The sequence below is a fragment of the Acanthisitta chloris genome, unplaced genomic scaffold, assembly GCF_000695815.1.
Source record: "Acanthisitta chloris isolate BGI_N310 unplaced genomic scaffold, ASM69581v1 scaffold18752, whole genome shotgun sequence".
Taxonomy (NCBI): domain Eukaryota; kingdom Metazoa; phylum Chordata; class Aves; order Passeriformes; family Acanthisittidae; genus Acanthisitta; species Acanthisitta chloris.
This window is the reverse complement of record NW_008661225.1, coordinates 1-21,871: the sequence shown is the minus strand read 5'-3', so window position 1 is coordinate 21,871 and position 21,871 is coordinate 1. Positions and strand designations below refer to the sequence as shown.

General features: G+C 46.8%; 1 protein-coding gene across 1 annotated transcript in view; it reads left to right on the top strand.

The window, feature by feature from the left end:
* The window catches only part of SYT17 (synaptotagmin XVII), a gene marked incomplete at its 5' end in the record, with an annotated part of 32,052 nt that extends 13,697 nt beyond the window's left edge, over positions 1-18,355 (top strand). The window contains 3 exons of the mRNA XM_009070158.1: positions 4,713-4,833; positions 5,516-5,671; positions 18,159-18,355. Coding sequence (XP_009068406.1) covers positions 4,713-4,833; positions 5,516-5,671; positions 18,159-18,355 — 474 coding nt within the window. The remainder of the gene's footprint in view (positions 1-4,712; positions 4,834-5,515; positions 5,672-18,158) is intronic.
* Between the last annotated feature and the right edge of the window lie 3,516 nt (positions 18,356-21,871).

The window sequence follows — 21,871 nt, the reverse complement described above, 5'->3', positions numbered from 1 at the left end:
TTGCAATGCACAGCAAACAGTCTGTGGGGCTGTGAGGAAGGAATTTCCCTAGTCCAAACAAGATGTGCAAATGGCTTTAATTAAAAACTCCTTTGAGGGAGTTTGAGGGAGTTTCTTTGTGTTTCAGAGATGACAGAAAAGAAAAAAAAATCTGCTTCAAAATTTCCATGTTCAACCCAGACGGTAACTGCAGAAGGTTCTGGATCACAGCCGAGCCCAAGGCCTCAAATCCAACCTGGCTGTGTAATACAGCTGTGGAGAGGAACAGCCAGGAGTGAAATGTTAATCAGAGCTTCAGGAGAGTCTCAGACATCCCAGACTTGGTGTCACTCCGGCATCTCATCAAACAGGAAATTGGTTTTTCAGGGTCATCTGGGATCTCAGCACAAATCAGCACATCATCAGCATAATAATGGCAACTGAAATGATGCCTTGGCACGTTGCTGCTGAGGGGCACCACTGCACGATGCCTTCTGTGAACAAAATATTGAAGGCAAAACTAACAGCAGTTTAGTTTCTTGATGAAAAGACCTAGGAAACATAAAATTCAGGCACTTCCTTGCCCTAGAGTAAACAGCATGCTGATGACACCTCTTGTGTATGAACTTGCATCTGTCTCCTCAGCTCAGCCCCTATGTGAGCCTGAGGGACACTCCAGTGTGTGACAGAACGAGAGCCATGCAGTGCCTGCAGCCCCTGGCACAGCATGCCTTAACACCAGTGCTGATGAAGATGCCTGTGAACAAGGTGATGTGCATGAGAGTCAATGGTTATGGCAGCACAGAGTGTTTCCAAAGGATGGGTGAGCAAGTCTATCACATCAGCAAAGGTAGATGTGGCATGAGCTTGACAGGGAAAGCTTGGGGAACTAAAACCTGTACCTTGTGCTTCTTGGAGCAAGCCATGAATTCTTTGCTGGTTTGCTGCTGATGGCAGGTGACTGAAGCTCAGGAGAGAGATGGTCAGCATGGCACAGTGGAGACATTTCCAGCCTAGTGCACGTGTGGTGACTCTTGGCCACTGCATTTCTCCAGTGCTTGGCATCCCCTCGGGCACCGTGGCAAGATTTGAAGTACAGTTCCCAGTTCCTCAGAGTTAAGCTAGAAATAATGCATTTATAAGATTAGAGGCAGATGGCTGCTGGAATTAAGTGCCTTGAAAAGGCTGAGTCAGTTGTCCAGGGAGGTGGATCTGGGCTTCCTTTTGAAAACACCTTTTGTAACCACTGCAACTGCTGCTGGTGCTCTGCCTGCAGCAAGGCTGCTCTTCCCTGCTGGCTCAGAGCACACCCATCCTGCCATGGCCTTCGTGGGGAGGCTGTATAGTCCTTCCCTTAAAATAATTAACAGAAATATGGGCATGCTTGAAAGGCATGACGGGGCAGAAGGTGCCATTGAGATTTGGGAGATCAGGTTTGATCTGGGACTCCTTAAAGCTGGTGGCAGTCTGACTGCTGTCTTTGGTGGATCACACTGACAGAATAAAGCATTTTATATCTCACCTTCCTCAAATTTAAGCCCAGATAGGCAAAAAGATTTTTCCAGAGCTGCTAATATCCCTGTTAAGTCCTATGGAAAATTAGATTATACCTTTACCTGGGGAAGGCTGGTGGGTTAGGCAGCAGTGTGATGGTTACACTATCTCCTTCCATAAGCTCTGCAGGGGTGATGGGACACAGTGCTGGGGAGGACTCAGGTGGGGGTAGGTGCCTGGTTCTCCTGGTTGTGCCTCTGTGGATGTTACATTTCCAGCCTGAAACTGTCAGTATACAATGTGGAGCTTGTTTTTGTTTTTTTTTTTTAATGGAGCATAAATGCAAATAAGTTGGAAGCATGGAAACCTGCCTTCCCTTGCCGAGCTTCACTGTTCCTCCCTGGCCTGGGGAAATCCCTTAGTTCCTGCAGTTCTGGGATAAGGCCATCAATGGACAACCCCAGAAGTAATCTTAATGTAGATTTTCAGCACTCTAAGCTTGAGGTGACTTGGAAGGTTCCACATCCATGCCCCATGCTAGCCTGCCACCTGGCTGTGCCAGAAGTTTGGTATTTGCAGCCAGAACTGTTTGTCGCTTCCCAGCAGGTAATAACATCACTGATTAGTTTCCTAATTTGCACTATCCAAATGTACCTGCATTTCTAGGAATTAAAGCCTGCGTGGAACCCAACCAGTGGTGAATGCAAGTGGAAGTAGGACTGGGTCTGTTAAAAATGTTGTTGATATGTTATAAAATATGAGCTGGGGTCAAGGGTCACTTCGTGTAGCTCCTGTTGTGGGCACTGTGATGCTTCTGTACTGTCCTGGTAATAGATTTAGAAGTCACTGACTGTTCTTGATGATAAACGTGTCTGCAGGCTGTTCCAGCCATAGACCTGAGGGAAGTGTTTTGGGGCAGAATCAAACCAAAGACAATAGTTTGAATTGAATAGGTGGTGTCTAAATCACCTTGGATATGAGACTCCCTTAGATCCTTATGTTGTGCACCCATTGGGAACCATGGTGTATGTAGATATGGCTTGACCTTGCAAAAGTCTTGGGTGCTGTGTGTATATTGAGTCAGACTTGTGTTGGAGAATGGCTTTCTGATGGAAAGAACTTCAAATATCAGACATTGAACAGCACTGTGAGATGGGAGTTGGCCCAAGTTGACAGAAGAGCCTTCTTGGTGAAGCAAAATTATTGTAGCAGTGGAAGAAAATGCATGTGATAAATGTGTGTGTGCTGTGTAGTCACATTGTGCCATATAATGTGACTCATGAGATGCTGTGACAAAAAGAGTTTGGGGTAAGAAGTCAAAGGCTTTTCCTGGGTGGGGAGAGGGGCTGTGGAGAAGGTCAGGCAGAAGCTGGGCCAGCTTGGGGTGGATGTGGCTCTGTAGCTGGCTCTTGAGGCAGAAGAGTGTGCAATGAGAACACATGGCTTTGCTTTAGTATCTATGATGTCCATCCACAGTTTTTGCCCAGGGACCAAGTTGGGATGCTGCTGTGCTTGCAGCCTTCACCCTGCTCCCTGCGTGGTGCTTCCCTTGTCCTTTGCCCAGTAAATGTGTGGGGCCAAACACAGGGGGGTTGCTTTTCCAGCTCCTGAAATGCAGATACATTTGATGTGAAATCAGGCAGCCTATTGCCATATTTTCCATGGAAAGCCAAAAAAAGGGGATACTGAATGAAATGGGACTGTATTATATAGCATCAGATGTACAGGACTTCCTCAGCTTGCCACCTGCTCCTGCCTGCCACACACATCCTGCTGCCTTCACCTGGAAGAGTCATCAGCAGGAGGGGACACAATGTGCCTGAGGAAAAACTTTTAATGTCATTACCTGACATCACTTTTAGCACTTGACTCGTTGGGTGAGGAGCTGAGTGACCTGCCATCAGCTGGAACCATTCAAGGCTGTTGGACAGCCAGGCAGGAGGTGCTGTGCTGCTCCTGCTCCTGGCAGGGGCTGGGGCTTTTCCCTGAGTGCCCCTTTGGGTGTGCTCCAAGCCCTCTGAATCTGCACCCAGTGGAAATTGTGCTTTTCCATTTGCAGCTAAATAGCTGTGAACTAGTTGAGTTTCCAAGCAGTCCCAGCCTCAGTTTCCCTGAGCCATTGCTGTCTTTGCCAGGGGTTGTGCCTTGTGCACTGGTCCTGCTGCTGCTGCATCTGGTTCTTTGGGTCACTTCAGGCTGTGACTGTGTCTCAGAGCTTTTTACTTTATTGTCTGCCCAGCCTTTAGTCTCTGGTTTCTGTAATCTAATATTTGGGGCATCAGTAAAGATATTTAAGCCTTCTGTTATGATTGCAGTACCATTGCCAATCCTTTCCCTCTTGGGAATGGGCTGTGACCACCTGATTTACATTGGTTTTGACCTGTTTGGATATTGGGATGAAGAATTAGCTCTGCACTCCTGCATGGACCTGAGATGAGGCAGATGGCTCGATGCCCTGCCCAGACTGGCCGGTGTGTTTTCCGTCTCCAGAGTTGTTTCAGTGTGTGTATTTTGCATCTGACAATAAGAGCATCTTGGAACCAGGTCGTGCAAGGGAGGAGAGGTTATTTTAAGCTATGTCTGCATGAGGAGCAGTGATGTCAGCTCTCCAGCTCTTTAGTTACTAGTTTTAAGCATCATTAAGTACAAGGAAAAGAAATAATGGCTGAACAGCTATATTGATGCAGAGCTGTGGTCATGGTGCAGCCTGATGAACAGCAAGGGCACAGTTAAGCTGTGCCATGATCTCTGGCTAGATGGCTGCATGCCAAGGGAATGTCTCCTCTGACATTTGTGTGACCCAGGGATGCATTAACCATTGCGTGGCTGAACTTCCCAAATGGCTGGTGTGGTCCTTGGGGGCTGGGAAGGAAAGAGAATGTCTTCTCCAATGGGTCTGTGTTCTGCACACTGGTAAGATCAGAACCACCTGGAACCATTCAAAATGGAGCGGGCAGAAACTACTGACCTCTTATTCCTGCCTCCTTATAGGTCCCCTTTGCACGGCTGCTGAAGGATCAGCGATTAAAGAGCAATCTTCCTTTGGGGATAGTAATCTTTCTTGTTTCTCCTCAGCACGAGCTACCACCAGATGGTTCTTGGTTGCAGTTCAGAGCGTGACTAAAATTCATTTTTCAGGCACTTAGACAAATGGGATTTATTTAATTTCTCTTCCTTCTCTTTCCTCCCCTCCTGCTCTGAGCTCTGTTCTAAATTTCCACATTCCCTTTTCCCTGCAGAATGAAGTGGAGCTGGGAGAGCTGCTGTTGTCACTAAACTACCTACCCAGCGCAGGAAGACTAAACGTGGACATCATTAGAGCAAAACAGCTTCTTCAGACAGACATGAGCCAAGGTTCAGGTAAAGGGCAGTACATGTCTCACATTACTCATGAACAGACTATATGTGCCTTTAAAGCAGCTCAGTGGTGAGACTGCAATTTGTGAGGGACCCAGGGGGATTTGGATGCTCAGTTCCTATTAATACAAGGCTCCAGATATTCATTTTGTACGTATGGCCAACAGTAATGAAAGTGTTTGGGATGCTTACCCTGAGATACAATGGAGGGTGTGAATGCCTTTGCCATATTTAAAGTAAAAATCTCTGAACCAGCATGAGGTCAGGAACCAGGAGCTTTAATTCCCCCCTTGTTGTGTTCTGTGTGACAGCCTGTGGGCACTGCTCCCTGCTGGCTCTGATCATGCTGACTGGTAACTGCTTCATGCATATGCCATCAGGTGTTTTTCCCCATATTTCCTGCCCCAGCATTGCTGCTGCCAAAATATTGGCATTTTCCAAAAAGAACAGTATGCTTGGTCTCTATCAAGGCTGTCATTAATTGTGGTTTTGCCAGGGCCCATTTTTAATCCAGATGCCTGACTTTTGTCTCCACTGCAAATCCCTGGGAGCAGTGTGGGGGTACAAGTCCCAGCCATTTCCAGAGGCTGTTTCTCAGCATGGTCCATCCCTGCAGTGCTCAGCCTTCATGAGTGGGGGTACTGACTCACGATGCCCCTAACACAGAGCCTGTGCTTTTTGCCAGATCCCTTTGTGAAAATTCAGCTTGTTCATGGATTAAAATTAACAAAAACCAAGAAGACGTCCTGCATGCGTGGCACGATAGATCCCTTCTACAATGAGTCCTTCAGCTTCAGGGTTCCACAGGAGGAGCTGGAGAATGCCAGCCTGGTGTTCACAGGTAATTGTGGTGGTGTTACTGGCTCAGCACACTCATGCTTGGCTCTGGGGTGAACAAAGCAGCTGTTGTGGGTGTGCAGATGAGCCTGTGCAGGACAGTGTTTGTCCCAGGAGCCACCCTGCAAGGAGTGGCTATTGCTGGAGTTTCCAGGGAAGCTTAATTAGCACTCTGCCCTCTGCAGAAGCTGTGCCCAGCGTTGCCACCCAGCAGCTGAAGCTGCTTGGGAGCACACCCACCGTGTCAGTCCTGTGCTTAATTGGTACCACTGGGAATGTTTTTGTGCAGAGGAAGAGGAGGAGCATTAATGGCACTTTTCAGTGGCAACCAACTTGGGCATAAAGTCAAAAATTAGCAGAATCTTTAGAGGGAAGTACTGAATGATCCCAGAACCCTGGCACTGGCCAAGATAACTTCCGGTACTTGACATGGTTTGCTGGAGAGATGATGCAGCTAGTGGTGTTTGACACTGCCCTCACCTGTTCTGTAAGCAGGTTTGTTCATGCCTTTATTTCTAAAGGCTAGGACTGCATTCCCAGCCCTGCATGGCACAACTGAGTTGGACCCAGACCCAGACCATGCAGGCTGTGGGCCAGGAGCAGTCCCAGGGCTGACCTCAGTCAAGAGCTTTGTCAGCGCTGGAGTCGTTTGGCTGGGATAGGAATTCTTATTTTGAAACAGTTTCTGAATCTCCTATTTTTGTTCCCAAGGCATGAAAACAGGCAGCAGAGCTTGGCAGTCAGGGTGCTGCTGGGAGCAGGAGTGGCAGTGCGCAGGGATGGTCCCTGGCTCTGCTCTCTCCTGCAGACTGGCAGCAGCACTGGGCCAGGGACCAACCCACTGTGGCTGGTGGCATTTTCTGCCATTTCCCAGTGTGAAGGTCTTGGACAGGGCTGCAGGGACCCCTGCTAAGGGTGGGTTTCCCTCCCATGCCATGACTTTACTCAGCCTATGGAGCTGTGGAGCTCAAGCACCATCAGGAGCAGGGTCAGACCTTCTTGCCCTCTGGAGTATCAGCAGGGCTGGGTGGTGGGACTACCACGCTGGACTCTTGTGCTTCACAAACACAGTTTTTTGGCAACTTTCCACCTGTTACTCACCATTTTTGTTTTTAATGAAGAGAAAGGAGTCTGCTTCTGAAAGGGTATATTTTGAAGTATTTTTTTAGTTTTCTTTTTTACATGGCAGATACAGGTGTCAAAGCTGGTACAAAGAGGCTAATTCCAGCCCATTAGTTTGTTTCCAAACATGTTATAACAAAAGTGATGCTGATCAGCAATTTAAATTTTGCCCTTCATGCTCAGAAATTTCCTCAGCCAAATGTCTATAATTAATCCCTACTTTGCATGCATGTCACCCTGACTATACCTTACATGTGCAGGGATGAATTTGTTCTTGGAAGCTTCTGTCAGGTGATCTTGTGACAGGCATGAAATACTTTATTCTCTGTTTTCCAAGTTTCCTAGTAGAAGCAGAAAAGGCAAACACAGTAGCAGCTCTGTGCAGTCAGGAGGGGGAGGGGAATATGCTGCTCCTTGTCATGGTGGGTGAAGTCAGTATTAATGAATGGATCTCTGATTATTTTTTTCTGTGCAAAGGGATGTGTTCTCAAATCAGCCACTGGAAAGTTGGCTGATTTATCATCATACATCATGCAGTCAGATTTCAGCGGTGAGCCTTGTAAGTGGTGCTTCACTTTCAAAGTGACATGTTGCTTGCTTTGAATGTTGCAATAAATAATCCCAGGCCAGAAATGTCCTCAGCAGCTCTAAAGCTGTGCAGGAACGTGCAGAGCTTTTGGGAGGAGCAGCAGGGCTAGGTTCTGCTGGCTGCTCTCGGACTGAAGGATGATGTGCAGCTTGGGCATCTCTTGTGTGCATCTCTGAGGTTTTAGTGAAATGAGTATCAGCATACAGTGTCTGAAGTTCTGGGATGAGGATGGTGGTGTTCCCCATAGAGCTCTGTCTTGGCACATTAGAAAAATGCACAGTTTAAGGGCTTGTAAAGGGCTTTGGGATATTCCATTAAAAGACATCAAGAGCAAGTGGTTGGCAGCGTGGAGAAGCTGTACTTTGCAATGTGAGGATCTTTTCATTTTGCATCTCTACACAGCAGAGGCAGAGTTTGGTTTTGTTTGGGTTTTTTTAATGTAGGTGTTTTGGTTTTGGTTTTGAGTTTGTTTGGTTTTTTGGCTGCAGTGGTGGTTCTTTCTGTTGATATTCCATTAAAAGACATCAAGAGCAAGTGGTTGGCAGCGTGGAGAAGCTGTACTTTGCAATGTGAGGATCTTTTCATTTTGCATCTCTACACAGCAGAGGCAGAGTTTGGTTTTGTTTGGGTTTTTTTAATGTAGGTGTTTTGGTTTTGGTTTTGAGTTTGTTTGGTTTTTTGGCTGCAGTGGTGGTTCTTTCTGTTGTGTTGGGAGTTGGTTGGTTTTTTAATCCACGTTTTTTTAATGTAGGTGTTTTGGTTTTGGTTTTGAGTTTGTTTGGTTTTTTGGCTGCAGTGGTGGTTCTTTCTGTTGTGTTGGGAGTTGGTTGGTTTTTTTTTTTCAATCCACAGCTCTAGTCCATTAGGTCAGTTAATTAAATTTGCTGTTGAATCAAAGTCCAATTGAAAAGGAAAATAATTCTGCTTGAAGGGTAGGTGATGATGCTTTGGATGGAGAGAGAGAGCTGTAAAAGCAGTCATGGGAGCCAGAAGTGAGTATGTCTTCAATAATTTAAAGGAACCTTCTTTGTGGCTTTATATTTTGGACCCAGTCTGCAGCTGTCTTTACATTGGCTTGGTTTCACTGGAAAGCCATGGAATTGTGCCAGTTCCCATCAGGTGTGGCTCCTGGCTCCCAGTGTGGCTGGGACCAGTGCAAAGTAAGGTACTACCCAGACAGAGGAAGATTAATTTCTTTTTCCCCATGTGTTTTCCTCCTGTGCATCTTGAATCAAACTGTCAGGGTTTAGTGCACTCTAGTAGGGATTTCACTGTTTTGCAGTGATTTAGCAACGACAGTGCATACAAACATTGCAGATGGAATGTAAAGCACTGTGCCCCTGCTTTCCTGGTGGTGCTTTGTAGATCTGGACTCAAGATCAAACTCAGGGTTGAAGTGCAGTTGGATTAGGAGAGGGGAGTGGGTGCTTCCAAGATGAGGTGCACAGGCAGAGCTCTGCATTAGCCAAGACTAGGGGAGGTGGTGGTTGGGCTGGTTATTCCATCTTTCCTCTTCCTTAGGCATACAAGGATTCAATACTGGAAATTATTTGCATTTTAAGATCAAAATGCTTCTCCTTCCACACTGGTGCAGGACACCTTTTACTAGCTGTCTTTCTGCCTTCCCCTCTGTTCCCACCTCAGGTGCTTACTGGAGCAGTCACTAACTCACATAACCCAGTTCAGTGCCTAAAATGAGGTGGGATGAGCTCAGATGTTGATGTCCTCTCTGGCAGGAGGCATCCACGGTCAGGATTGCTGCTGCAAGTATTGTCTGTTCACAACTTCTCACCAAAAGAGGTTGAAACCAGGAAAACTACTGATGCTTGTAACAAGTCTAATGTCCTGACAAAAATCAAAGATGATAGGTGAGGCAACAGCTGGTGGAGATGATGTTTGATTTTCATTTACTGCATCAAACACTTTGTCTAGGCAATGAGCAACCATATACATACTGTAACAGAGATGCACTCTTTTGAATGGTTCCTTTTTCCACTTTTTTTTTTTTTTCAACTTGACACACATCCCTCATGTGCAATCTTCTGCTTGAGTGCAGGCAAGTCCTGAGCTCACCTTCTGCAGAGAAATGGGGCAGGCTGTGAAGGGCAGGGGGGTGTTCTCCTAACCATATATACCTGTGAACAAAGGTGTCAGTTATTCTTTGTCCAATGCTAAGAGGAAGGTGAGGTTTCACCCCAGCAGCAGGGCTGTCAGCTGCTGCCTGAGGGAATTTCCAAGAAGAAAAAAGGATATTTGAGATGTGACTGCAGCCTCTGTGCTTGGGAGGGCTGGATGCTGAGCACCTAGAGAGCCCATGCTGTCCCTGAGAATGAATTTTGGGCAGGTTGTCCTCTCAATTCCAGCCTAACCTTCAGAAGGGCTGGACTGTGCACAGGATGGTAGACAAGACCTGAAATCTGAGCACCGTTGTATTTTGTTAATGATTATAATGTCGTTAATAACAATCGTCAGTAATGCTGTTTGCATTGCAGTAAAGCCCAGATGGCCCAATAAAAACCACCAGCACTCCAGGGCAAACTGCATCTTAGTGACTCGTTAACATCTTTTGATCACTTACCATAAAAAAGACAACCTTCAGCACTCACAGTTAGGGAATATTTGTCTCCCCGAGGTCCTTGTGGCAACTGTGTGTGTCTTTATCCATTTAAATAAGCTCTGGTAGATGTTTACATGTCAGGATCTTTAGGGCTTGTGAAGTGAGCAGAGTCCCCAAAGACAGCAAAATCATTTTCATGCTCTGGGCACTGGCTGTGCAGTTGCAGAGGGAAATCTGCTTTGCTGCCTGACCTGGCTGAGAGCATAGCTGGAGCTAGGACAGCATTTGGGTTGGTGTTGTTTGGTGGAGAGTGGTGCTCATCCCACTGTGCTGTCCCCGTGTGGCAGGATGGCTCCAAGAGGATAGGATGCTCTGCCTGGAGGAGGGAAGTATTCTGGGCCAGGATTTGCTTGTTGATGGAGAGATTGACCTTGATATGTGTGTGGTAGCTGGTGAGACCTTCACCATACATACTGGCTGAGGGTGCAGCTCACAAGAACGCTCTCTTGGAACCATTGGTAGGACTTTGTCATGCTCCTTACTTTTAACTATGTTTTAAAAGTTGACCCTGTCTCTGTTTTCTATAAAGATTTAGAACCAGGTTTTCAATTTTATTTCTTTTTTGAAAGTATTTTAGTTCCTGAGTGAGTGTTGAGACTTTGCTGACCTGTACCTGTGGTTTCAGTGGCTGCTGCAGAGGAGCCCTGGCAATGCCATCAACTCTCTTCATGCCCTGAGTCCTATAACAACATGTGTCTTCAGACCCACAGATAACTTTGATGCTTTATCCCAGGGGTCTAATTAACTTTCAGTTAATAGGCAGTACTTGATTAAAATAACAGATTGCTGTTCAGTAGCAATATACATGGTTCCTCTGTTGGCTCATTTTCCCTTTCCCTCGGCCTTTAGGAAAATTTAAGGACCATTCAATGCAGTTTGTATTTTTGGAGGGGAAAAAAGAATTGTTGGTGTGTGTTGGTGATTGTGCAGTTCTGCAAAGTGGTTTGCTTTTGCTGAAGTATTTTCTTTTTTTAGGCAATACTGCCTGTTTGAGCATATTCATTCCCTTTGTGGTATTACAGCTTGATAGGAGAGGAATTGGGTCTTCATTGAAATCCCAACTTCTTGTTGGAGGTGGATGTTTTGGGATGTTTCTATACCTGGAGTAAATGGTCACTGGTGGCACAGACAGCTGGTGGTAAGCACAGCTCTGGCCCACTGTCACCCTTCACTCCCAGGGATGCTGGAGATGCTGTGGTGCAGACCAGTCTGGGTTTGCATGTTCTAATGAACAGATTTTGCATGTTCAGTAGAAAATGTTTTGGGGTGCTCTAGATCCATATGACAGTTTCTGGGGCAGTCAGTCATGGTGGAGATGGGGGAGGAGAGCAGCCCTCACCTGATAGAAAAGGCTGTAAAGAGATGGGCCAAAGCTGAAGGTGGACATCAGCTCCAGACCTCACCTTCCAGGGGAGCCCAGGTCAGGTGAAGGGGCAAACAGCTGCACCACAGGCTTAGAGATCACAGACCCACACTTAGCCATCACAGCTGGTAATAAAACAAACTAGGGCTCATTCTGGGTGAGTCCTAAAGCTGAGCCTCCAGGTATCTTGAGTCTGGTTGAGCAGAAGGCAGCTGAAACTCCTCAGCCCTTATCACTATTTGTTTTTCACCATTGGCTCTCGTGGTCAGATTTGGGGACAAGGGGATGCTTTTGGTGTTCGCCTCTGCTGCATGAGATCTGTAAATGTCCCATGAACAGGATGCAGAGATAGTGAGGCTTTTCACTAGTATTTTCTTAATTAACAGGCTGATTTCCAAATGTCCCACTTAGCTGAGCACCTTCAGGTGCCAGCATCATCTGTAGGTGCCTGTTTGCAGGGATGGAAACCACCATGTGTCTGGAGTCATCACACATCTACACTTTGATTTGCTGACTCAGATGCTCATCTCTCCTTTCTCCTATTGCTTTTTCTTTCCCCCAAAACAAACCCAATAACAAACTTTCAGGCATTTTGTCTTTTGCACACATTAATGGGAAAAAATCTCTAATATATGAGTCAAATTGAACTGCTTTTTTTTCCCCATGCTGGAATGCAGGAGGAGGAATTGGTTTCTGTTTTGAAACACTATCATATTGGGCACCATAACATGTATTAGATAGATGGATAATTAGGCAACTTGCTGCTAGAAACTTGTCTCTTGTTGTCTATTAGACATGTCTTTCTGAAGTATTAAACTGTCTGTATCTTGTCATATCTGGAGCTTAGAAGCAAAATCTAATCCTTGCTTAAACCTATGTAATCCTATTGTAGCCAAAGGGGGAAAAATGGAAAAAAAAGATTGATGTCAGCACTAGGTTATCTGGGGATTTATACCTGTTTAATTTAGATCAGAATTTGGCCTTTGTGTATAAAACACTTCATGCATTTATGCACTGCATATGGTCTGTGCCCAGGTCTGGGGAGAGCAGTGCACTCCTGGCTGGTGCCTCCTGCCATCCCAGGCCTTGCTCTGGGTCCTGTGGCCACGTGAGGTGGCACAGCAGGTCTCATGAGGACATCTGCTCTTGGAGTGCTGGGAGAGGAGCATGGGGAGATGTGCTGGCAGGAGATGTTGCTGTCCTGAAGCCTGTCCTGCCTGTCAGAGCCTCTCTGCAGTGAGTGCAATGCAAAGGTTCCAAACCTCCTTTGGGAGGAGGAAGGTCCTCACTGCTCTCCATTCTCAAGCCCATCTGTGACATCCTGGTGTCCAGGGCAGGTGCTGTTTGTCAGGCTGGAGCAGGTGACAGCACAGCAGGCAGCAGGGGTCGGTGGGAGATGCTGAGTGGGGTCCTGCAGCCTGATCCTGGTCTGGGGTCACTCAGGGAAGGTCCTCAGTCAGTGGTTTGGCTTTTTGCAGCAGACTGGCTCCTTTAATGGGGAGGAGTGAAATGCCATTAATCCTGGTGAGAGCAACAAGATGCTGACACTTCCTGAGCCAATCTGTTGCTTGCTTAGAAGGCAAAATTAGATTCTTCAAGTGGCCTGACTTAGGTAATAACTATACCACATCAGACGTGGCAGAAACTGCTTGTTCTGGAGTTCTCTGGAATTTTTAGGGAGTCTTTTTCTCCTAAAGAAAGGAGCAAACTCTCCTGTCTCCAGACTGATGATCAGTGCTTGTTCCTTTTGCCAAGCCCCTTAATTTAAGCAGTGTCATGCCTCTCCTGACCTCAGCGCTTCATCTTGTTTGGCTCGTGCTGTGGTGAAAAGAATTATTCAAACCTCTCCCAAGGCCATAATCTCCCTGTGTATCAAATCAGAAAAAGTCTCAGTGCAGGCAGAGGTGCCTCTCCTGTGTGACCATCCCTGCCTTTGTTTGCAGGTGCTGTACAGCACTGGTGCTGGAGCCTCCTCCTGTGAGGTGTGTAAATATGCATAAAGACATCCATGTGCTCTGTTGGATCTGGGGCTCACAGAATTAAGATGCAATTTTTAAAAAAAGGGAGCTGGAGATGAGAAAAGCCAGCTGTAGGTTCTCCTTTTCAGTAACCTCGGGGCTGTTGTGATGGATACATTCCAGTTTCTGCTGCTGAGATAATTTCACGAGGTGTCATCTCCCCCATCCTTGAAATCTCTGCAACACACACTTGTTCATTTGCACTTTCCCTGTACCCTGGGTCCCTGCTGTCTCCTACAGGACTTTCCTGTTCCTGTCAGAGGCCAGACCCTGATTAGCTGAATTCCTGGCTCAGGGTGCAACTGCAGGGTCCACTTCCCTCGTCCGAAGGAAATGATTTTCCAAAGAGAGTTTCTTGGTGTGGTGGCATTCTCCCTCATGGACAGCAGCTGGATGCTGGAGCTGCTCTAGGTCTGTGTGGCCAGGATTCCATGAGCTTGAGTAGTTCCAGTTCCCTCTGGAGCAGGGCATGTGCAGATGCTGCAGGGTGCAGTCTCACAGAGAGGCTGGGAAGCAAATTTTACATGCACGTCAGAGCCTGATGGAGATTAAATTGATAAATGTGAAACCATGGCATCTTCTCCTGTGCTTTTCTCTCCTCTCTACTAAATATGACAGGCCACGCTCAAGGAGCAAGGGGCAGGATTTGGTCCATACCTCTGACCTTCTCAGTGTGCATCATTAGCTGAGCTGCTGCTGCTCCTTGCAGCACCTCTTTGTGCTAAACAGCTTTTTAATATTGATGTCAAGCAGTTCAGAAGCAGTTTTCAGTTCTTCTTAACCTGACTCTGACTCTGAGTTGCCTGTATACAGCCTTGGGCATGGTTTTGCTTATTTTACTTCTGAGTTAAATGGTTTTAATTGCGTTGCAGGTAATGATGTAGGTGACTGAAGAAGGGTTAATTATTTGTGCTGAAGCTCTCAGCTGTTCCAGCACGCTGAGATTGCTCTGCTGTTACTCCCAGAGAGGTGGCAGCAGAGGCGCTGTACCTTGCTCAGCCTTAACTGCTGAGTAACTGCTGAGTTGCTGCAGAGCACATCTGGCAGAAGGTTTGCAGGAGGTACAGGTGTTTTGTGGCCCAAGGTGCGAACTTGTCCCCATCACATGAATGGTACTGATAGCCTTTTGAAGGTAGCTGAAGGAAATTTTCTGAGTTGGTGCTCCTCCCTGGTCATTTCAAGGCTGCTAGTATATTCAATCAAAGGATGAATTAGTATCTGAAATGCCAGCTTAAAATTTCTTCTTGCACATAACTCATAGATGACAAATGCTTTGCAGTCATGCTCTTCACAGGTACTTGGCTTGCAAGACTAAGTGCAGAGGCAAAGGGGAAGATAAAGGTAAAGGGTGTTTTGGCTGGATCTGATGCCAGGGCTGATGCCACCCACACAGCTTTGCGGGTTGATTACATAGTGACATGCAAAACAGTTGACCAGTGATTGTCTTCTGTATTTCAGCATTTCTATTATAAATAATTTCTTTCTAAGAAGCCTTTCTCTTTGCAAATGCATCCCTTGGTGAAGAGCAGCTGCAGAAGGAATTGGTTTGACCTCTGCTTCTTTAATTGCTTTGTGTTCCATGTTGGCCTGGAAATTGATGTTGCTATTGTGTAAATTACTGCGATGGTGGAAAAAGAGCTCATGAGATCAGGTGTGTTGTTTCTGTCTGGAAAATAGGTTTCTTAAATGGAAAGCAGCATCTACCTGTTCCTAACCAGAGTCTGGGTCAGTCTGAAAATCCCAAATGATAATTAGTTCATTTTCTGCTTCTGAGCAGCTCCGTAGAGTTACTGTTTTCTGTGGCCAGGGGCAGATTTAATCTGAAATTTACTCTGAGCTCCTTTCGGACTCTGTTAAGGGATGCTGAGACATCAGGGAGCACAGCTTGGTCCACTTGTACTGTCAGCTGGGCTCAGAGTGTGGCACAGTGCCCAACTGCTGCCTGTGGCTGGACTGCAGGAGCTTCTCCACCTTTACCTGTGCTGGGATGGGAGCCCACAGCGTGGCCAGTGCACTCCTACAGTTCTCTTTTCCAAGCTGTTCTGGGAAGAACCAGTGACAGCAACGGGGAAAATTGTGCTCCTGAATGTGACCAAAGGAAAGGGCTTTTTTTCACAGTACCAACTGCCCCTTCTCCTGAGTAAGGGCCATGCCACAGCTTGGTGCAGCTCAGCCATGAGCAAATTCTCAGCAATTCCTGTCCATTTATGAGTGGAATACAGCAGTTAGCCTCCCAGAAAGGATTTGCCTTGAATTTAAAAGGCTCATGAACTGATGAGAAAAGCTGAATTTTTGACACACAAAGATCTCTCATCTTTGGAGAAAGCTGCTACGATGAAGCTGTGAATTGGTTAACCTGAGGTCAGTCTAGTGCCACCTCTTATGCTCTGTGTGTGAATAAGCATTTGGCCTTGGAAAATGTCTTTCCTGTGCTTCAGCAATAAGTTTCTGTGCTATCTACACTAGTTAATGATAGAAGCAACAATGCTTGTATAATTAGCCCATTAATACCCCGAAGGACTCAGCGTGCTAATGACCAGACACAGTGAGACTAACAAGTTTCTTTACAAGAATTCAAAATACTTGGATCAACAGTAAAATAGCAGGTCCCCTTAGTTAGCACACCTGCTTGTTTTCCAGTCCTGGCATGGAGTATTTTTGAAGAATTTGTATGGCTAGAGTACTTTCCCACTGCTAATTTATCCTGTGATTAATTGATTACCTGTAAGAATTCTTGGTTTAAATTACTTGCTATTGTCTCCCAGGATTAAGCTTCATCTCCTTTCATTTTGGAAAAAAATAATGTTAAAGAAAAAGGAAAAAAGTCCTATTAAAAATTTGGTTTGGGTATACTCTTATGTGGATTTATCACTATATTTGATCTCTCTAGGCTAATAAATCATAGCAGGACATTTAGTATAGTCACGTTAGCTTCACTTGTGATCCATTGCCCTGTAGGAGAACTCGTTAATAACTCTGACAAGCTGTGTACTAGTTGGAGATGGATGGATTAAAATTCCTCACTGCATCCTTAGAAGGTGGTGGTCTTTCCAAATAACACCAAACTGGCCTCTTGACAGGGTCACTTGCTTGGCAGTGCGTTGCAGAGAGCTGATGGCATCCCCCCTAGATAACTGATGGTGACAGGCAGAAGAGATATAGTCTTCCTGCTGGGGTGGTGTACCCCCAATTCATTTCTTTCTGGCACTTGAAGATAGACTTACAGTGCTCTGAGTTGCAGGGTAGGATTTTTTTAGTGCAATTATTGGATAAATTTCTTGGGCATTTGGAGGTTTGCCATTACCTAAAATAGCTGCAGGTAATTTGGTGAGCAGAAGTATCTCTGCCCGTAACCTGTGTGTGTCAGAGCTGTCAGAAGGGATAAAACGAGACGTAACCTTGCCCAGCTTGATTTTGGGACTGCACTGGCAGGTGGTGCCTGAGTCACCCAGAGCAAGACTCCAGACTGGTGCAGTGGTGAGGAACCAGCCTTGGCACACTTAAAATACTACAAAACAATCAGTTTTGAGATACATTATAATAGGAACTATGCAGTCTTGACAAAGGTGCCTGGCTAAAAGTGAGGTCGAGTGCTTAGTGCTCAGTGTCCTGCCTGCCTGTAAGGTGCATACAGCATCAGGGTGTTGCTGTGAGGGATCCCAGTTGTGGCTTTGCTGCCAGTGCTGGTTTCCAGCGGCCCTGGAGAGCTGGTGCTGCTGGCAGGGACAGTGATGGCAGCACTCAGCTCCATGCCAGGCTCTCAGCTATACACCAGGCTGAACATGCTCTTGCTGCACAAGCCTGTCTGGATTTGGAGCTCCTGCAGATATTTGTTCTTAAAAACCGCTCTCTTTCCTGAGGAGATTTTTTAATCCTTAATATTCCAGCCAGTGCCTGTGGATATCCTGGCTTCAGCTTGCAAAGACTTTTTGTTCAGCGTTCTAATGAGCCAAGACAGGACTTCAATTTGCAGTACACAAAGTGCTTTTGCTCCTGTCCTGTGCGAGTGTTCAGCCTTTCCCAGGATCAGGTCCATCATTAAGGTTTGCTGCTGTCTGCGATTTTTTGTTCCAGGAGACTGGGCTAATCCAAAGGACAGGGTGTGGGGTTGATGTCTCTCCCTCCGTTGCTTTCCTGGACTTTTAACAAGGTGCTGCAGTGATAATTATGGCAAATCGTTTCCGTGTAAACATCCTGCTGACTGCCTGGATGTGTGTAATTCCTGTCTCTGAGCCAGGAACGCTGTCGATTAACACTGGAGTGGTTTGTGTCACGTGCGTTTGGAGAAGGACAGTTTGAGATTCTGATTCTGCATTTCCCCAGGCACAGGATGCTGGGCTGCTTTCATCATTTCCCAGTGCCCAGGGCAGAGCTTTTGGCACTTCTTTACATGGTGTAATTCTGCTTCAAGGCCAGGCTGGATGGGGCTTTGAGCAACCTGCTCTGGTGGATGGTGTCCCTGCTCATGGCAGGGGGATTAGAACTGGATGATCACTGAGGTCCCTTCCAACCCAAACCTTTTTATGATACCATGATAACCATGGATTTGTGTCTTACTCATTTGGATTGTATTTCAGTCTCTGGTACAGCTTATTTTATTCCTTCCAAACTCCTGTTTTAGCTTCTCTAACGTTTCTGAGGTGCTGAGTTACATACCAAAACCACTGGCATCTGCTGCATGGTGTGAGGGGATGTTTGCGGAACATTGACTCCCTGGGGCAGGGCTCTGGGTGGCTGAGCAGTGCTTTTGCCTTGACCAGTCTCTGTTTCTGCTCTCCCCAGTCTATGGGCACAACGTGAAGAGCAGCAACGACTTCATTGGGAGGATTGTGATCGGGCAGTACTCAACAGGTGCCCCCGAGTCCAACCACTGGCGCCGGATGCTCAACGCACACCGCACAGCAGTGGAGCAGTGGCACAGCCTGCGGTCCCGGGAGGAGTGTGACCGTGTCTCTCCAGCATCCCTGGAAGTAACATGAGCTGGGAGACCAACAGCAGCCAGGCCAAGCGAGCGGACGAGATAAAAACCAAACCCATGACCGAAACACCCCACCTCACACCCTCCACGCACCCCTCGGCAGCTGTGTTGGATTGAAGCAGCTGCCAGCACCCAACTGGCCACACTGGCTCTGTGAACTATGCCCCACTGGGTCCTGACTGTTGCCCTGGGGCTGGACCTCTCGCTGCTTGCCCCAGCACTGCTCAGCTGTTTGCGTCCCGCGCGGCAGAGCGCGTGGCTGGGCGGCGTGGGCTGACGTCAAGGTGCTGCCGTAAGTGCTGAGCGGGTGGAGAAGTTGCCTCTGCTGTCCTTCCAGTGCAAATCCATGGCTCATCCTCTCGGAGATATAAGTACCTGTGTGCTCTCGTTGGTGAACGTGGTAATTAGGCTAGAATATTTTTTTAAACGGTAGAACCTGTGGTGAAATCGATTCTGACTCCAGTTTTGTCCTTGTACTAGTTTTAACAGACTTCAGCTCCTGTTAGTATGTGCACGTGCGTTTGTGTGCTGGGGCACACGTGTGGCCACGTGGCCCCACATCAGATGGATCTGATGTCCCATCAGCAGTGAGACCTGCCACTCTCGATAGCAGTCTGTGTGTGTAGTAGATAGAGTGATGATATAGCAAAATAAACATTTCCAATAGCATTTGTACCAAGAAAACCAGCTCATGTCTTTTCAAACCTGTGCTGTGCAAAAGAAACCTACTGCAGGGACTTTTGCAGTTAAGAAGACCCAAAATACACAATTTTGATTCTCTCACAGACTGCAGTGGCTCTTTGTGTTGTGTGTGTTAACCCAGGTAGTTCTCCAGGTCACCAAGTGAATTTAGCTACGGTCAAGCTGTCCTGTTGGTTGCTTCTGTACATTTTATTTTTTCACAGCATATTGTCTGGTATGATGCAGATTGTATATTTATTGAAAATAAAATTCTATTTAATTGTGCCATGTAGACTGGGGTGATACTTGTTGGCAGAATTCACCTTTGTGTTGATCTCCCTCTGTTATGCTTATGGCAGAAGAAAGCCAAAATGTTGGCGATTACCCCTTGTTACTCACTGCAGAGAAACTGGGAGCAATTTGAGAGAAACTGGGTACCTGCTGATGGAGGTTGGGCTGGAGAGCAAGTGGGTGCCTTGGTCTGGCCCTGGTGGCTCCCAGCCAGAGCACACCCAACACGTTGCAGATTGGACCTGTCCAGCTCCAGCACTGACATGTGGCAGGGCAGGCAGCAGTCATCTCCCTCCTCTATTCATTAAACGAAGCCCAGAATGAAACCCCAACACTGCCTGTGCTTTTAATATTTTGATTTTTTTAAAAGGAAAAATAAGTCTATTTCACCCCTATTTGTTGTTTGGCTCTTCCTTTTAGGGGCAGGTGAGTCTTAAAAAGAAAACCAGAAAAGCTCAGTGCTTTTTTTGGCAGGTGTTGGTGTGTGGATCAGTAATCCCTACCATTGCCCGGGTATTCTTGCTCCAGTTTGAAGGTCTGTGTTGTAGCTCCAATACCAGCATCCCTACAGCACTTCACCCTCACTGCCCATAGCACCTGGATCCCTGCTGCTCTCCAGCACAGCTGCTCTGTGTTAGCAGCACACAGCAATGGGACAGTGGTGGCTGCTGGGCTGCCCATGAGCATCCTCTTTCCAAGCACATTGTGGGTGGTGGGTATCAATTTTACCTGCTTCTCTGCAAGATGAAATTCTTCCTCTGTCCCACAGCGAGGTCAACAACAAATCTCTCTTCTCTGGCTTCCTCCTGGTTTGTCTCATCAATAAATCATGGTGGAGAGGGACCCCATGGGGAGACCTGGGCAAACACATGCTGTAGGAGGCTGATCTCTAACTCAAAAAGCCACAGGTGAGGGGCTGTGGTTTCTGCAGCACTACCATTGACATTAATCTTCTTCCATGTGGGGCCTGTGGGCAGCAGCACGAGCTCAGGGCATCCATGGGAACTGACCTGGGCCCAGCCACGTGCTTTGCTCAACACTGGGGATGAAATGTGAACAAAAGGTACTCTCGCCCGTGTCTGTCCTTGGAGTTGTGAGGTATCTCTTTCACAGGGACGGGGCTGTCAAGTCCATAGCATGCCAAAAATTGGTGAGGGAACCCTGAGGAAAGGTCAATAAAAGCAGGCTGGAAGCACACTGAGGAGCTCCCAATCTGCAGGGCATTTGGGACACAGGGTGGGGAGGGAGAGGAGCAGGAGGGCTGAATCACCAAGACGTCGCTGTGCTCCTGGGGTTACACCCAGCAGGTGAAGCACATCTCATGTCTGGTGAAACTGGAAGGTAACCCAAAGTGCAGCTGCAGCTCCAGCTGGCACTGCGTGCACAACGTGCATGTGCTGTCCCAGTGCTGGGAGCAAAGCTGGGGCCCAGCTGCTGTGCCAGGCACAGAGCTGCTAGCTCAGGGGCAGCACAGGGGACTCTGCTCCTGCCTGTGCTGGGGGATGCTGCTGCTGTCGTAAGAGGCAGGATAAAAATTATTCAGGATCTCTGCTCCCTCTTTAAGCATGAGCATGTGTGCTTTGGGAGTAAATGAATATGCTCAAAGATTTTTGTTCTATAGTTTACTGATAGTTGTTTATAACACTCTTTTTGTCTGGGGATGGCACACAGGAAAAAAGGAAGTCATGCCTTGACTTCAAATAATCTCAATTCCTTAATTTTTAGTGGTCTGCTGCAGCAATAGGTTTTTCCTTGAGTCATACAGTTTCAGATCAATGTATGGAACAGCAAATGAGGGGGGAGGTGTTCTTAAAATGTTTTATTTAATGCAAAGAAAATTTAATATAGAAAAGTTGATTGAATGAGTTACTGTCTCTGGAGTAAGTCTGGATGCTTTACTGCTGAAAGCTTTGTCTGTACTTGAATCTTGCCTGTAAAAACAGGCCATCCCAACTGCCAGAAAATGCTGAAAATTTTAATCTGTAGCTAAGAATAAAAAGGGGAAAGCATTGAGTGTGTTCCTAAGCAGTTCATTCAATGCTGCTTGAAGGCATAAATTGGAAATGGAGCAGGACCACAACATTTCATAGTATTTGTGCCTGTACTGCTTCCTTTAGCAGTGCAACAGTTAGAAAAGAACTTTATACAAACTATTTAAAAATATGAAGTTTATATCCAACAAACTGTTGACCACGGGAAGGAGCCACGCTGGACAATACTGGCTGTTAATGATACAGAGTGCTGTAGGTTTTCTGCTGTTACAGAGCTGCACGGATCCAGCACGGACCTGGCAGATGGGCACAGTGTGAGTTCCTGAACCACCCTTGGAGCCCCAGGCACAGCTGGGGGTTCCCTCTTCCAGACTGTGTGTCAAAGCATTGCCTTGCTCTGGGTAAAAAAAACCAAACCAACAAAACTAAACGCAAACCCCTCCAACAATAAAAAACAAACCACAAAACCAGACCAAACCAAACCAAAATCCATCCCAGAACGGGGCAGTAATGTGTTAAACCCACCGCCACAGGCTGCACACGGCAGCGCAGCC